The 15,874-nt window shown below is 36.5% G+C and overlaps 2 protein-coding genes across 2 annotated transcripts; both read left to right on the top strand.

Moving 5' to 3' along the window:
• The first annotated feature begins 1,121 nt into the window (after positions 1 to 1,121).
• On the top strand, positions 1,122 to 7,368 carry LOC133173179 (uncharacterized). Its single transcript, XM_061308130.1, has 9 exons — positions 1,122 to 1,433; positions 1,808 to 1,975; positions 4,857 to 5,095; positions 5,289 to 5,459; positions 5,776 to 5,891; positions 6,007 to 6,061; positions 6,149 to 6,379; positions 6,482 to 6,611; positions 6,780 to 7,368. The coding sequence occupies exons 1-9, from the start codon at positions 1,222 to 1,224 to the stop codon at positions 6,883 to 6,885; spliced, it is 1,428 nt and encodes a 475-aa protein (XP_061164114.1). The 5' UTR covers positions 1,122 to 1,221; the 3' UTR covers positions 6,886 to 7,368.
• Positions 7,369 to 8,014: 646 nt separating this feature from the next.
• On the top strand, positions 8,015 to 13,729 carry LOC133173322 (uncharacterized). Its single transcript, XM_061308311.1, has 9 exons — positions 8,015 to 8,341; positions 8,453 to 8,620; positions 9,778 to 9,989; positions 10,109 to 10,279; positions 10,482 to 10,600; positions 10,687 to 10,741; positions 10,834 to 11,058; positions 13,114 to 13,243; positions 13,465 to 13,729. The coding sequence occupies exons 1-9, from the start codon at positions 8,124 to 8,126 to the stop codon at positions 13,565 to 13,567; spliced, it is 1,401 nt and encodes a 466-aa protein (XP_061164295.1). The 5' UTR covers positions 8,015 to 8,123; the 3' UTR covers positions 13,568 to 13,729.
• The last annotated feature ends 2,145 nt before the right edge of the window (positions 13,730 to 15,874 follow it).

Below are 15,874 nucleotides of genomic sequence, written 5' to 3'. Positions count from 1 at the left end.
TATGAACTCATCAGCACCTGATATATCCGTGGATTAGAACTAAGTGAACTTACCTTTCCAGCACGTGATTCTTTGTCTCTCTTTGTCATGCGGCTGGTTTTTCAGAAGGATGTCATATATATGTGTGTCATCTACAGGCCATTAATGCACATACACTCAATGCTTAAAAATGGATTCATTTCTACGCTTATTAATATGCCTGTCTTACATTACTGGGCAAGAGATTGACACTCTACAATTCTCTTAATACTTTATTCATTTATGGACAAGAAAATGTCTTAATGAATTAGAATATTTTGAGTCCACAATACTTCCCAGATGCAATGCATGTCAATAGTAGTTTTGAATTCATAATGCGACACATTTTATATTCATGCATATAACGTGAAGAATTTTGAGCAAGAAATTCGTTCTAGAATGCAGTTCACTTTTGAATTGCTAATTGCGAACTGCATTCCAAAATCTGATTGCCCAAGAAATTTATCATCAGGTTCAAAAACAACGATGTCTTCACATCCACTGGTGTCGTTTTTAATATTACAAGAATATGGCGCATATTTGCATCAAGTGAACAAAATATACTAGAATTGTGTTTCTACAAATAAAATATTAAGGCAATCATGAGTCATTTATTGTTCTAAAAGTGAAAGTTAATGGTTATTTTTCCCTTGTTTTACCTGTAGCATACATGGATAATAGTTATAACAATTTCAAAAATTAAAGACTTACAACAATATATTTTGTTGCTCTGTCAATAATTTTATCTTTCATAAGTTTCTCAACCATTTTGCTGTATGATTATGACTTCTGGTGATTTCTTAGTGATACCTTAATATATTTTAATACTTCTTCTTACAATGCATAACGGTATATCTATGACAAAGAGTAAAGCCATGTCAAGATAAACCTTCTATAGTGTTTTTGAATATAGGAAAAGCGTTTAATTTTCACCAATTACACAGGCACGATTTTCCAGCTAGATTTTTAAAAGCAATCCAATGAACCGAGTATCGATTTATTGATCTACTCGTGTTTACTTGATCAGTGGAACTTTAAATAGTCTCGCAGAAAATGCTCGTCACTTATAACATATTTAAATACATACTGTGACCCAAAACTGTCTTCCATTTTGAGTGGCTCTAAACATTCTTCAACAAAATCCACGTATGATGATCCTGCGTTCGTAGATCCTCAATAGGACAGCTTCCCCACTGACACACCATGTCGAAGTCCCCAGTAACTCCTCAGTATGTGGACGTACACATGCCCCCTCCGTCTTATGAGGAGGTGATGGGGCATCAAGCTCTCTCCTCGGTGAAGGCTGATGTGCCCCGGGAGGAACTCCCTCCGCTAGCCTACATAGACATCATGCCGAGGTGTCTTCATCCGGGGAACATGAGGAAAAAGGTTCCGCCAGAATACGACAGATTTAGGTATACTATGTTATAGACATGGAAGCAATTGAAGAATGTTCTGAAATAGACTTTGTATACTTTAATATTCTTTTCTTCGCACTTTTAGATTGTATACAGTAAAACTCTTTTTCAAAGAAACGAGATATAAGAAAATCTCAGTTAAAAGGAATCAATATCTTTTCACTATCCATTATATGATAAAACTTTTTTAAAAGGATTTATAAAAATTCAGTAATTGAGGTCCATAGGACCTCCTTACAAGCAAGTTTTACTGTACTTCTTTGTATGATTTGGAAACAGAATTCAAAACTGTAGAGAATACCAAATTCCGCACTAAACTTTTAGTGTTAAACAATATCACTGAACAGTTACTAAATATTTGATGCTTACAGTACTCTGATGGGAGCAGCTAATTACTGGCTCCGAGCAAACCTCAGTTACGGCGTGTGGAAGTGTGAGACAGTAGAACGGAAGGTAGAAAACAACGGAGAGATAATTATGGATAAGATGATATGTCACGAGTCCACCTATGGCTTCAACGTCCTCATTAGAGGGCTAAGGTAGGGAACGCCATATTACATATCTATACCAACGTCCTCATCAGAGGGGTAAGGTAAGGAACGTCATATTACATATCTATACCAATGTCCTCATCAGAGGGTTAAGGTAGGGAACGACATATTACATACGTATTCCAACGTCCTCATTAGAGGGGTAAGGTAGGGAACGTCATATTACATGTCTATACCAACGTCCTCATCAAAAGGCTTAGGTGGGGAACGTCATATTACATATCTATACCAACGTCCTCATTAGAGGGCTAGGGTAGGGAACGTCATATTACATGTCTATACCAACGTCCTCATCAGAGGGCTAAAGTAGGGAACGCCATATTGCATATCTATACCAACATCCTCATTAGAGGACTAAGGTAGAGAACGCCATATTACATATCTATACCAACGTCCTCATTAGAAGGCTAAGGTAGGGAACGCCATATAACATATCTATTCCAACAGCCTCATCAGAGGGCTAAGGTAGGGAACGTCATATCTATATATATACATTTCCAAGTATTTTTTCTTAAGATTATTTGCAAATTAGAAGATTGTTCATTTTCTCATGAACTTCCATGAGATGAGCATGAATATCTCCATTGTTTCGTCATAATACCGTACTTGACGGCAAAACTATAGTGCAAACTGTTTTGCTTCAAAAATGACAGTTGAATGGGATAACTTGTGGAAACTCATCAGAAAAATAATGTAAATATAAGAAATGAATTTAATTTTTGAAGATTCATGAGGTTCAAGAACTACAACGCTTCACGCCAGCATATATATCATGAAGCGCTAATGCGCTTCATGAAATAAGCCGGAGTGAAGCGTCGTAGTTCATGTCCTCATGAATCTTCAAAAATTAAATTCATTTCTTAAAACAACGTCCTCATCAGAAGGCTTAGGTAGGGAACGTCATATCTATAACAACGTCCTCATTAGAGGGCTAAGGTAGATAACGTCATATCTATAACAACGTCCTCATCAGAAGGCTAAGGTAGGGAACGTCATTTAACTTCACGCCGGCATAATTCATGAAGCGCGTTAGCGCTTCATGATAAATATGCCGGCATGAAGCGTTGTAGTTCATGAACCTCATGAATTTTCAAAAATTAAATTCATTTTTTACATTTACATTATTTTTCTGATGATTTGCAACAATTAACGCCATTCATTTGTCATTTTTAAAGCAAAACAGTTTGCACTATAGTTTTGACGTCAAGTGCGGTATTATGACGTAACAAAGCAGATATTCATACCCATTCATGGTAGTTCATGAGAAAATGAACTGTACTCTATATTGTAAAGAATCATACGGGAAATTTATTGGAAATATAAATATATCTATAACAACGTCCTCATCAGAAGGCTTAGATAGGGAACGTCATATCTATAACAACGTCCTCATTAGAGGGCTAAGGTAGGGAACGCCATATTACATATCTATTCCAACAGCCTCATTAGACATATCTATACCAACGACCTCATCAGAAGGCTAAGGTAGGGAACGCCATATTACATATCTATTCCAACAGCCTCATTAGAGGACTAAGGTAGGGAACGCCATATAACATATCTATACCAACGTCCTCATCAGAAGGCTAAGGTAGGGAACGCCATATTACATATCTATTCCAACAGCCTCATTAGAGGACTAAGGTAGGGAACGCCATATAACATATCTAACCAACGTCCTCATTAGAGGACTAAGGTAGGGAACGCCATATATTTCATATCTATTCCAACAGCCTCATTAGAGGACTAAGGTAGGGAACGCCATATTACATATCTATAACAACGTCCTCATCAGAGGGCTAAGATAGGGAACGCCATATTACATATCTATTCCAACAGCCTCATTAGACATATCTATACCAACGACCTCATCAGAAGGCTAAGGTAGGGAACGCCATATTACATATCTATTCCAACAGCCTCATTAGAGGACTAAGGTAGGGAACGCCATATAACATATCTATACCAACGTCCTCATCAGAAGGCTAAGGTAGGGAACGCCATATTACATATCTATTCCAACAGCCTCATTAGAGGACTAAGGTAGGGAACGCCATATAACATATCTAACCAACGTCCTCATTAGAGGACTAAGGTAGGGAACGCCATATATTTCATATCTATTCCAACAGCCTCATTAGAGGACTAAGGTAGGGAACGCCATATTACATATCTATAACAACGTCCTCATCAGAGGGCTAAGATAGGGAACGCCATATTACATATCTATTCCAACAGCCTCATTAGAGGGCTAAGGTAGGGAACGCCATATTACATATCTATACCAACGTCCTCATCAGAGGGCTAAGGTAGGGAACGTCATATCTATACCAACGTCCTCATCAGAGGACTAAGGTAGGGAACGTCATATCTATACCAATGTCCTCGCTAGAGGGCTAATATAGGGAACGTCATATCTGTAACAACGTCCTCATTAGAGGGCTAAGGTATGGAACGTCATATTACATATCTATACCAACGTCCTCATCAGAGCCTTATCAAAGGGTTAGGGTAGGGAACATCATATTTATAAGTCCCATCAAAGGGCTAAGGTAGGGAACTCCATATCTATAACAGTGTCCTTATCAGAGAAGAAAGCTAGGGAATTCTTTTGTTACAAAAGTCATATTTATAATCTTTGTTTCAAACGCAACATTTTTATCTATACTAATTCTGTATAATTTTCTAGCAAAACGATATTTTTAAGAAATGTGTCTTTTCATCAATGTTAATTTGAATGCAGCTTTTGATTGAAATGCGACAAGAAATATGTAACTGATAAAAAAAGATCCCCCAGTCACATTTATACTTTCTCATTAATGTCTTCATGTACGTTATGAGAATATAGCCCTGTCACTGACTTTTTTAGGTTATGGTTATACGTTAAAGACCCCTCCACACCACCACAGCAACTAGGACTTCTAAACAAAGTCCCAGAAACCACTCAGGTGAACCTCACAGCTGGCCAGGTGTATCACCCATTTACTGGGTTTGTCATAGGGCATCCATTATTTCTACAAATGTACGGCTATTCCATGACCACATATCAGGGGTTTCGAGAAACCCTACACAGCTTAAATGAAGATTTAAAGAAACAACCACTGCAAGGTTTGGATGCAAACGAAAACTTTAAAGATTTAATACCTAGGAGAAGCATTATACTATAGCTATAAACATATGAATCTAAAGCTAAATAAATATTATAATTTTTCAAAATGTTCTTAAATAGGAGCAAACAAAAAAAAATATTTGTGTTAGCCTTAAACCATATTTTTATCGGTTTATTTCATTACTCACCAAGGTTCTATTCTGAATGTTGAGAGTGCCACACTTAAGGTATCAGAGGGACTGGAAAAAGCGGTCATTGATTCTGATAATACTGTGTGTCATGAGAATGGCGGGAAAATGAAGCGGTACACACAAATTATACGTGTCTTCTACGTCATCGGGGAACCTGCAAATGAAACCATAGGTTAATCTTACTTCTTTACTTGAAAACCCTATTTCTTTAAATAAAAAATGTTTAGGGGTGAATCGTAACAGAAATATATATATACAAGCAAATAACACAGAATGACACTCTGCCATTCAGTCAACTGAATGGTCACCGAAAGGTCTGGAAAGGTGACTGAATGGCAGAACTCTGCCATTCAATCACCTTTCAGTAAACTTTGTCACCTTTCAGTTCACTGAATGGCAGAGTTTCATCCTGTGAAAGAAGTAAATAAGAACATTTTTTTTGCTTAATGTGCGTTTAACATATTTATAATGATTTATTTTCGTACTAGGTATGAAAGAATTTATCCCGAGCATTACAAAACCACCGGATATAGCTACTCACGCACAGTTTCAGAATTTCGAAGAAATCATGACAAAATTCAATAAATGGTTGCCACATCAGACTGTAAGTAAAGCATATTATTATGAAATATGACACATATATGACAGGTGTCCCCAAATAAATAATTGATAATGTATACCACAGTATTTTTTTTTTCAATTTGGATAAACTTTTTCAGGGTATAAAGTTGGTCAACATTCAGTTACATGAAGTACGTTATACAGAGAAACTTGGTAAGGTCATATTCTGTAATTAATCAGGTATCCGCCATTCAGTGAATTGTTTAACTGAATTGATTCGAACTTTCTACCGTATCACAGGACAACTTGAGATCCTCTCGGATCTGACAGACGACTTTGACGATGGAATGTCAGACAGGTCATTTCTCCAAACACTCCGGGTATTTTACGTGACAGCGCCCAGCACTGCACCCCCACAACAAATCAGCTTCATTACGTCACGGTTATTCCTTCCGGTCAGGACAGGAGAGAGGTCATTTGAATCAATGTCACAGACCATGTTCCGTATTGAAGCGTGGCTTAGAGTCACAGGTAATCTCAAAATATCTGTACTCACTACTTATCTTAGATTCAAACGAATCTGCAGAAGATAATATTATAGAAGGATTTTACGTCAGACATCTCTACTTATAGGTATTCCTGCATATAAAGTGGAAACCGTCAAGTTTCTGTATCGAGAACCACTGAAGTTAGGAGTAGATGCTACAAGGACGTACTATACAGCCTTCAAAGGAGTAGGAAAGTATTACGTCACAGCGGTCAGGTACAAAAACTACAAATTACAGAAAAAATATATACATGTAGATTTATAGCAATAAAAAATAAGCTAATCTAAAGGTATAGTTATATTTGAAAAGCTGTACACAAAAAAAGTATTTTAAAGTATACTTTCAGGTGTGCATGTATCTACGGTATTTTATCATATTTGCAGGGTTTACTTTCTTAATCCGTACCAGGAGCCCCACCCGTGTTATCTTCCTCCTGCCTTCCCCTGGGACCCCTCCATGAAACCGTCGTCTACCTGTACGATCCAGTAAAGCAAGGCTGTCATGACTTTAACTTATCTGCCAACTAAATTACTGTACTTAATTTGCATCTTATGAAAGAAAGATGCATAGACGGTATCAAATGTTGAGCGTGGGACTTTCTTCGACAATAATGTTTTTTTTTTCTTTTTATCAGATTCAAAGGTATTCACTGAATATCTCTGACTAAGATAAATCATTATGCAAACATTCTCCACAGTTTTAAATTTTTTAGAAATAATTATTTCAAATGTTCATATGAGGAATAACAATTGCATTAATTTATCTCTTATTTATTGAAACTGTAGTGTTTTTATTAGAGAGAGAGAGAGAGAGAATCTTTACGGTGCTGCATAATACAACAATTTCTTTATATGATAAAATACTCTACATACAGATGGATAAACTGCGTTTTCTGTCTTTGACGTGTACATGTTTAATGAACAAAAACGAATTATGTATAATCAATATGTTGATGAATTATTTACAAATATAAGAGCCATAGATAATTACATCTTTCTTCTTCATGTTCTTTGAAAACCAAAATGAAATTATACATGTATGTTAAAATGTTAAGAATGAACTAATTTATTTAATTTATTAATTAATGAGAATTGATTAGAAGATTAAAGCAACATGTATCAAATTATGTCACAAGCTAGGTGAAATTGACAACAAGCACAAAGATTTGGTGACAAAACTTTGTGTGTGTATGTTTATCTTTGGGTAAAAATACACTAAGTATTGGAGATTTAAAATTAAATTGTAGTTTAACCACTATGTTCTCGAGAGGAAAAAATTAGATGAATTTCAAACTTGGACACAAATGAGTTTCATTATGTGACCAAAAAAAATTACATTTAGAATATAAATAATAATTAAACCCGCTTCGATATGCTCAAGTAATCCCTAAACAAAACAAGTCTATGTGCAGATCGAATTTTCGTAGCGTTTAAATGCCTTTGAAAACTCCCCTAATACGTCAAGGAAACCATAAAGGAAACAAGGTTTATTGATTTAAATGTCCTATTTTGGTCAATTTTGCAATACTGCTGCCATTCAATGTTTTCTTCATACATGTTGAAGAAAAGAGCGAATGAAATATTCCAGTTTGTTGGACGTGAGGAGGACCTGTATATTAATGAAATGTTGGTCTGGTCGCGGTAAACAGACTTTCGAAGAACCCAAATTGTGTTTTCAACATTCCCTTCTCATCAAATAAACCAGTATCGAGTTAGTTCAATCTGAGAATGGATTTGCCACCACTAATAGTAACCGCAGAAGAAGTCATCAACTCCCTTCCACCGCCCTCATATGAGGAAATCATGGGCCACCAGGCCCAAACTTCAGCAAAAACTGATGTATCTAAGGAGGAGTTACCGCCCTTGGCTTACATTGATATAATGCCTCGATGTCTTCACCCAGGAAATATGAAAGGGAAAGTTCCACCAGAATACGACAAGTTCAGGTAATGATAAATTATTTCATTCTGTTGGTTATGTCAACTGAATTATAATCATTACATGTCTGATCTAGGTTCCTAAAATTTTCACTCTTTGTGAACATTTCAATTTTACAGTACATTGATCCAGGCGGCAAATCACTGGCTAAGAGAATGTCCAATGTACGGCGTGTGGAAGTGTGAGACGGTAGAACGTAAAGTAGAGCCAAGCGGGGAAGTTATAATGGAAAGCATGTTATTTCACGAGGCCACTTATGGATTTAATGTTTATATCAATGGTATCAGGTAAATCATTTCATTTTAGGCGTCTTTAAAATTCTATTGAAGAACTAAAGACTTTGATATCATTGACAGCTGCTTTTTCAATAAAAATGGAACTCGTAAATATACTTACCTTGTCATTGGTCATTTGCAAAATTATTTTGTTAAAAACATTCTGATTGTTCACACAAGTACTCTGAAGTTGACATTAAAAAGATGCTTGAGTTTCTGATTGACAATATCTATGTGGTTTTTGGAGACCAGGTCTTCCAACAATCTATTGGAATTCCCATGGGTACCAATTGCGCCCCGTTATTAGCAGACCTTTTTTGTATTCATATGAAGCAGAATTTGTCCAAAATCTTGTACGTGAAAAGAAGAAAACACTTGCTGTGGCCTTCAACTCGACATTTAGATATATCGACGACGTTTTGTCAATTAACAATGGCTATTTCCATTCTTATGTCGATACGATATATCCTTGTGAACTTGAGATAAAAGATACCACAGAGTCTGACACATCTGTTTCATATTGGGATATTTTACGTGAAAAAGACGTTAATGGTAATCTAACAACCAAGCTTTATGATAAACGTGATGACTTTAACTTTTCAATCGTCAACTTCCTTTACTTATGCAGCAATATACCTTCATCACCTGCATACGGGGTATATATCTCTCAGTTGATTCGATACGCAAGAGCATGCTCTACGTATGTACAATTTCTAAAACGAGGTAAATTATTGACAAATAAGTTGATGAAACAAGAATATCAGATGTCTCGTTTAAAGTCATCAGAGTTCTATGGTCGATACAATGACCTTGTCAGCAAATACAATTTATCATTGAGTCAATTGCTGACTGACGTTTTTCATACTAATTGTTAGGCCATTATTTACACACTGAATTGTCTACGGATTTTTCCGTTATTTCCCGATCATGACAAGGAGCACACGGCGGGTGTGACCGGTCGGCAGGGGATGCTCACTCCTCCATGGCACCTGATCCCACCTCTGATGTTTGGAGGTCCGTGTTTGCTCTGCTCCTATTTTGTATTGATTAATGGACTTTTGAGCTTGAATACTGTTCGTTATCTCCATGAATTTCAATAAAGAGCCCGTCACGAACATTCATGGAGTTTGAAACTGGAGTCTTTAATTCTGATCTAATTTTGAAACCAGGCTGTGGTTGTATGTCCGAGACAACAGTTCCTCGCCGCCTCAGCAGTTGGGACTTTACAGTCGAGTTCCAGACAAAGTAGGGATACCAATCGCTTACTACGGACGTCGCAGATTTCACGGTCCGGCTTTAATTCAAACCATGACGTCATACGAAGGACTGAGAACCACAGTAGACAAGTTAAACAGAGAACTCCAGAGTAAACCCCTCGGAGGTAAGTCCACCATAACGTGATATATGGCATTTCATAAAGCTACACAGAGTAATAATAATTACATTTACAGTGCATTGATATTCATCTTTTGCGTTAAGTAGTTCTTCATACAATTGAAGGGACTATTTTGACTGTGGAGTGTGCCGTGATAAAGGCAGCGGAGGGATTTGAGAAGTTGGACGTGGATCCTGACAATACAGTGTTTCATGAAAATGGTGGGAAATCACGGCGTTACACACAGATTCTCCGAATATTCTACGTCATTGGAACTCCAACACAAGAAACCTTTGGTAAGTGTGCTAAATAGTTAGAAAAAACATCACTAGTACTGCACATATCTCGTGTCCATGGTGACATTATAATATTGTCCATGCTTACTCTGTTACTTGGTCTGCTATTATTATCAACATAGATGAAGAATGCTTTTGACATCGTTTTGAAAAGATTAAGGGACTTAAAATATATATGTAGATTTGCTTGCATTTTCCCCAGAATTGATAGATGTTATACCTAAAGTAACCAGGAAACCTGGAATGGGGACACCTGCCAAGTTCGAGACATACGAAGAAACATTAGAACGTCTATCTAAAAATCCACCCACAGAACTCAGAGTATGTACCTTATTACTCCATTCGTGTTCCATTTTCTTGCAGTTTATGAGTGAAAAATATGAATACATACTGTTTTTTTTTTCCAGGAAGGACGGATTGTCAATATACAGACTCATATATCAAAATACCTGGAAGCAATGGGTAATCATACATTTCAATCTCCCTTGCTTGATTGCACCGTCTGTTTATGTAAGCGCTGGAATAGAGCTATGTATGAAAATTTTTCCTTTCAGGTGAGGTAGATGTTCTTTCAAACGATACCGATGATTTTGTCTTCGGTACTTCAGAAGGAAAACAGCTACAGATAATACGCATCTTCAAAGTGAAAGGAAGTTCAACAAATTCCTTTCCGCCATGCCTGTCCTCGAAACTCTTTCTTCCTGTCCGCACTGGTCAAAAGTCATTTGAAAATATGGCACAAACAATGTTCCGGATAGAAGCTTGGCTTAGAGCGACAGGTATACTGTCAAATCATTAATTCGGGGGTTTAGTGTTCGTGGACAGGCAACATTTAACTAGTTGGTGGGGACGCACTTGTCGGATATCCAGAGCTAATCTTGCACATGGGTGATTAGTAAGTCTAGATCAGCCATTGGTACCCAATGATAATATGGGGGACATAATTTCGAGGGTAAATTATTCACATAGAAGATTTAATAAACAATATGGTGACAAAGTTATCGATTGTACGGGTAAGGATGACCAACGAAATCCAGGAACATCGGTCCCCCCAAAACAATGTTGAATCAACAGTAGGCTAAAACTTGAAGTCCCAACAGACTAAATGTGAAGATACCGGTAAACACAAGTAATCATGCTCAAAGGTCCATTAAACAATACAAATTGTGATCAGAGCAAACACGGAACTCTAAAAACAGAGGTGGGATAAGGTGCAATGGAAGAGTGAGCATCCCCTGTCGATTGCCGTGTGCCCCTCGTGATTGGGTAGACGAAAAAACTCGTAGACGATTCATTGGAAATCAATGGCCTAGCAATTTGTATGTAAGACATCAGTCTTCTTCTCTGCACTTGGGTATTGAGCAAATAAACTAAGTGCATGGTTATGACAAGCAAGGGTACCTATTCCCAGCCCCTGGGTCAAGTGTTCTGATGTTAAGGACATACACAACGTTCCTTACCTACTGATAATTCTTCAAGATATTCTTAATTTAAGATTATAATGCCATCAGATGTTCCAAGACAAAAAATCAGCATGCCTTACCGGGGTTTTTAAAAGATATCAATTGATGAAAATTCTCGTATAATTCAAAGAAAATCTACAAAAATTACTAAGCATATATTCTAGATGCTTTGTTGATCCAAACTTGTTCTAGAGGAAGTGTACAGTACCATATATAGACATTAAAATGTAGCACACAGGTCCTTTAATTAAGTATGGGAACTCTTCAACTGCAGGGAAAAAGGCTTAAGGCAGGTTCTATTGAACATTCATGTGTATAGTGAAAATTGATTACTTCTTTAAAAATCTCACCCATGCATATTTAGCAGACAAAATAAGTGCATGGTGTTGAGAACATGGGTGTCCTTTCCAAAATTTGAGAAATTCATAGTCCTGGATGAAGGGTTCTAGTGTTATAGTGGGGTTCTATTATTAAATAGTGGAAATGCATTATTTCTTTAAAAAAAATTCTTCTCTGTTTCTGGTATTAAGCAAACAATATGCATGATTATATATGATTGATTGATTGTATGTTCTTTTACGTCCCATTCGAGAATTTTTCACTCATATAGAGACGTCACCATATACCGATGAAGGGCTTCAAATTTTGACCTTTACTCGACACTCAGGGCCATTGAGCAGTGACAGGTCTTTATCGTGCCAACGCCTGCCGTGACATGGGGCCTCGGTTTTTGAAGTCTCATCCGAAGAACCCGTAAGAGGCAAGGATGCGTCTTCCGAAATTGTGAAATTCCTGGGTCCGTGGGTGAGGTGCTTTGGTGTAGGATGGGTTTCTATTGATTATGTAGTGAAAATGCATTAATTCTGTGAAAGTCTTCTTCCCTGCTTCTAGGTAATTATTAGATTAACTAAATTCATTCATATGATGAGTAAAGGTGCCTCTATCAAAATAATGAAATAACTGGTCCTTGGGTCAGGGATTCTTGTGTTATTGGGAATTATATTGATTATATAGTAAAAATGTTCTAGTTCTTTGAAAATCTCTGCTTAGTGACCGTTAAGACCCTTGAGCCTTGAAATTAAAGAAGCAGTTATTATTATTAAACATTATTATTATTGTTGTCTATGATGTCTAAAAGCCTGGTCTTTAATTTATCACGGGGAATGGTTGTATAAGGTGTTGAAAAGTTGTACGTTTTGATGCTACTGGTGGTAAAAATTTCTGATTTGTACGTTCTTTGAAGTTTTTAAGAATCCACATTTGAGTAACACTACATCTCGAATATATTGATTTAACAGACCGTACACCAATAAAATCACCTTTGTACTTTGGAAAATGATATCATTGTATAATATTTTCTTAATTTTCCAGGACTACCTGTCTACACTGTTGATACTGTATCCTACCTCTTCAAACAGCATTCTCCGCTAGGTGTGGATAACAGCAAATCTAACGTGATAAGTCCCGCGGGGGTCGGCAAACACTTTGTAACTGCAATCAGGTATCTAATTACATCTGAAAATTATAAAAGTCATACTTATTGATCATCAAAGCATCAATAAATAACTGAATATGAATACTATTGCAGTATATACTTAGTCTAGTATTTATATAACAATACAATATAAACTTTGCATTCTTAGATAATACTATAGACGGGATAACGTCAATCAAATTGACAACCATCACCTTGCATTTTTAACTCAATGCTCAATGTTACAGGGTTTATTTCTCTCAGCCCTTCCAGGAGCCTGACCCCGCCCTCCTACCTCCTGTGTTTCCATGGGTACCTTCCTCAGGTTCGTCTAGCTGTTCTATATTGTGATCTGCCTTCCTCTACAACAATACTCTGTGAATATCAAAACCAGAACGTATATGGCTATGCACATGTGGATCAAGCACAGACCTCAACGTAAAGACTGTGATCATAAATACTTGTCAAATTTTACTTTTTTATCTTATAAAAAATGTTCTTATGTATATGTTACTGTTGCCTTAATAAATATGAACAAAGTGCTTTCGGGGGACTTAATGAACTGACATAAAAATATCTTAAATAGGTCAAATGTGTTCTCTGATGTCCGTTATACTTTAAACATATACTCCAATGTCCGTCATTTTAATCATATACTCCAATGTCAGTTACTTTTATCATATACTCCAATGTCCGTCACTTTAATCATATACACCAATGTTTGCCACTTTACAATATACTCTAATGCATGTCACTTTGACCAACAAGAGGCCCACAGGCCTTAAAGGTCACCTGAGTATCATGTAACAACTTTCCCACAATTCAGTTGGGTTCATGTTTTAAACCAGAGGCCAGAAAATACACAATTTCGATAGAGGCACCCTTACTCATCATAACTATACACTTAGTTTGTTTACTTAATAGCCAAAGGCAGTGCCGAGGAGAATCAAAGAAATAAAGCATTTTCATTATATAATCAGTAGAGCCCCCATCCCAAACGAACCCTTGACACTGGGGCCACACGTTTAATAATTTTGGAAGAGGCACCATTGCTTACTATAACTATGCATTTAGTTTCTTTGCTTAAGACCAAGGAACAGAGGAGAAGATTTCCAAAGCATTAATGCATTTTTACTATTATAATCAAAAGAGCCCCACCTTAACATCAGAACTCCCGACCCAGAGGCCATGAAATTCACAATTTTGGAAGAGGCACCCTTGCTCATCATAATCATGCACTTAGTTCATCGGCTTAATCCCAGGAGCAGAGGAGAAGATTTTCAAAGAATTAATGCATTTTCACTATATAGTCAATAGAGCCCCGAACTAACACAAGGCTTTTTGACATCATTATTAGCTGCTTTTTCAATAAAAATGGAAGTCGTAAATTTACTTACCTTATCATTTGTCATTTGTAACATTTTTAAAAAAAAAAAATTCTGATTGTACACATAAGTACTCTGAAGTTGACATTAAAAAGATGGTTGAGTTTCTGATTGACAATATCTATGTAGTTTTTGGAGACCAATTCTTCCAACAATCTGTCAGAATTTCCATGGGTACCAATTGCGCCCCGTTATCAGCAGACCTATTTTTGTATTCATATGCAGCAGTACTTCCATTCATATGTGGACCCGATATATCCCATTAAGCTTGAAATAAGAGATACCACAGAGTCTGACATATCTGTTTCATATTTGGATATTTTACTAGAAAAAGACGTTAATGGTAACCTAACAACCAACGTGATGACTTCGGCTTTTCAATCGTCAACTTCCCTTACTTATAATGTAGCAATATACCCCTATCACCTGCATATTGGGTTTATGTCTCTCAGTTAATTCGATACGCATTAGAATGCTCCACGTACGAAAAATTTCTAAAACAAGGTAAGTTATTGACAAACAAGTTGATGAAACAAGAATATCAACAGTCTCGTTTAAATTCAACATTTCTTAAATTCTATGGTCAATACAATGATCTTGTCAGCAAGCATTAGTCTTTTTCTGGTAAAATATCTAAATATGAAACTAGTGTCAGACTCTGTGGTATCTTTCCTATACCCCAATGTCTGTCACTTTAATATTCAAGGTTGCAATATGCATAAAGTACGTCAAGTGCTTACAAATTTTAATGATTTTACCCTTTTTAAAAATGATCAATGTTATTAAAATTGTTAATGAAATACAATATCTAATATTGATCAACATCAAATATTGATGTCATACCACAAAACTTACTTTGAAACATTAAGCAATGTTAAATACAATCGATATCTAAAACTGGCAACCAATTCTTGCAAATATAAGCAGGTCGATGGCAAGATTTCCAAAATCAGTTGAAAAAATACAACCGACTTATAAGCGAACCAACGTGTAAGTGAGTATGTACGATACCCCAATGTCAGCCACTGTTACCATATACTACATTGTCAATCACTTTAGCCAAATACTTTAATGTCTGTCACCTTTACTTTAAACTGAATTCAATGTCTGTCAGTTTAACTTTATACTCCAATGTCTGTCAATCACATACTCCAATGCCCGTCACTTTAACCATGTACATGTACTCAAAAGTTTGTCACTTTAATCATATACTTCAATGCCCTTCACTCGAATTATATACACCAATTCCGTCACTTTAATACGATGGCCGACA

The sequence above is a fragment of the Saccostrea echinata genome, unplaced genomic scaffold (assembly GCF_033153115.1).
Source record: "Saccostrea echinata isolate AGI-Se365-2 ecotype Australia unplaced genomic scaffold, CSIRO_AGI_Sech_v1 ptg000056l, whole genome shotgun sequence".
In the NCBI taxonomy this organism is placed as follows: Eukaryota; Metazoa; Mollusca; class Bivalvia; order Ostreida; family Ostreidae; genus Saccostrea; species Saccostrea echinata.
This window is presented reverse-complemented; position numbering and strand designations above follow the sequence as displayed.

Bases quoted from the DNA above. Each gene is read 5' to 3' on its own strand.
- LOC133173179 (XM_061308130.1), top strand. From the start codon at position 1,222: ATGTCGAAGTCCCCAGTAACTCCTCAGTATGTGGACGTACACATGCCC. The intron at 1,434-1,807 runs GTATACTATGTT...TGATGCTTACAG, and splicing joins CCAGAATACGACAGATTTAG to TACTCTGATGGGAGCAGCTA. The intron at 5,096-5,288 runs GTTTGGATGCAA...TTACTCACCAAG, and splicing joins AAAGAAACAACCACTGCAAG to GTTCTATTCTGAATGTTGAG.
- LOC133173322 (XM_061308311.1), top strand. From the start codon at position 8,124: ATGGATTTGCCACCACTAATAGTAACCGCAGAAGAAGTCATCAACTCC. The intron at 11,059-13,113 runs GTATACTGTCAA...TTAATTTTCCAG, and splicing joins AGCTTGGCTTAGAGCGACAG to GACTACCTGTCTACACTGTT. The intron at 13,244-13,464 runs GTATCTAATTAC...TCAATGTTACAG, and splicing joins CACTTTGTAACTGCAATCAG to GGTTTATTTCTCTCAGCCCT.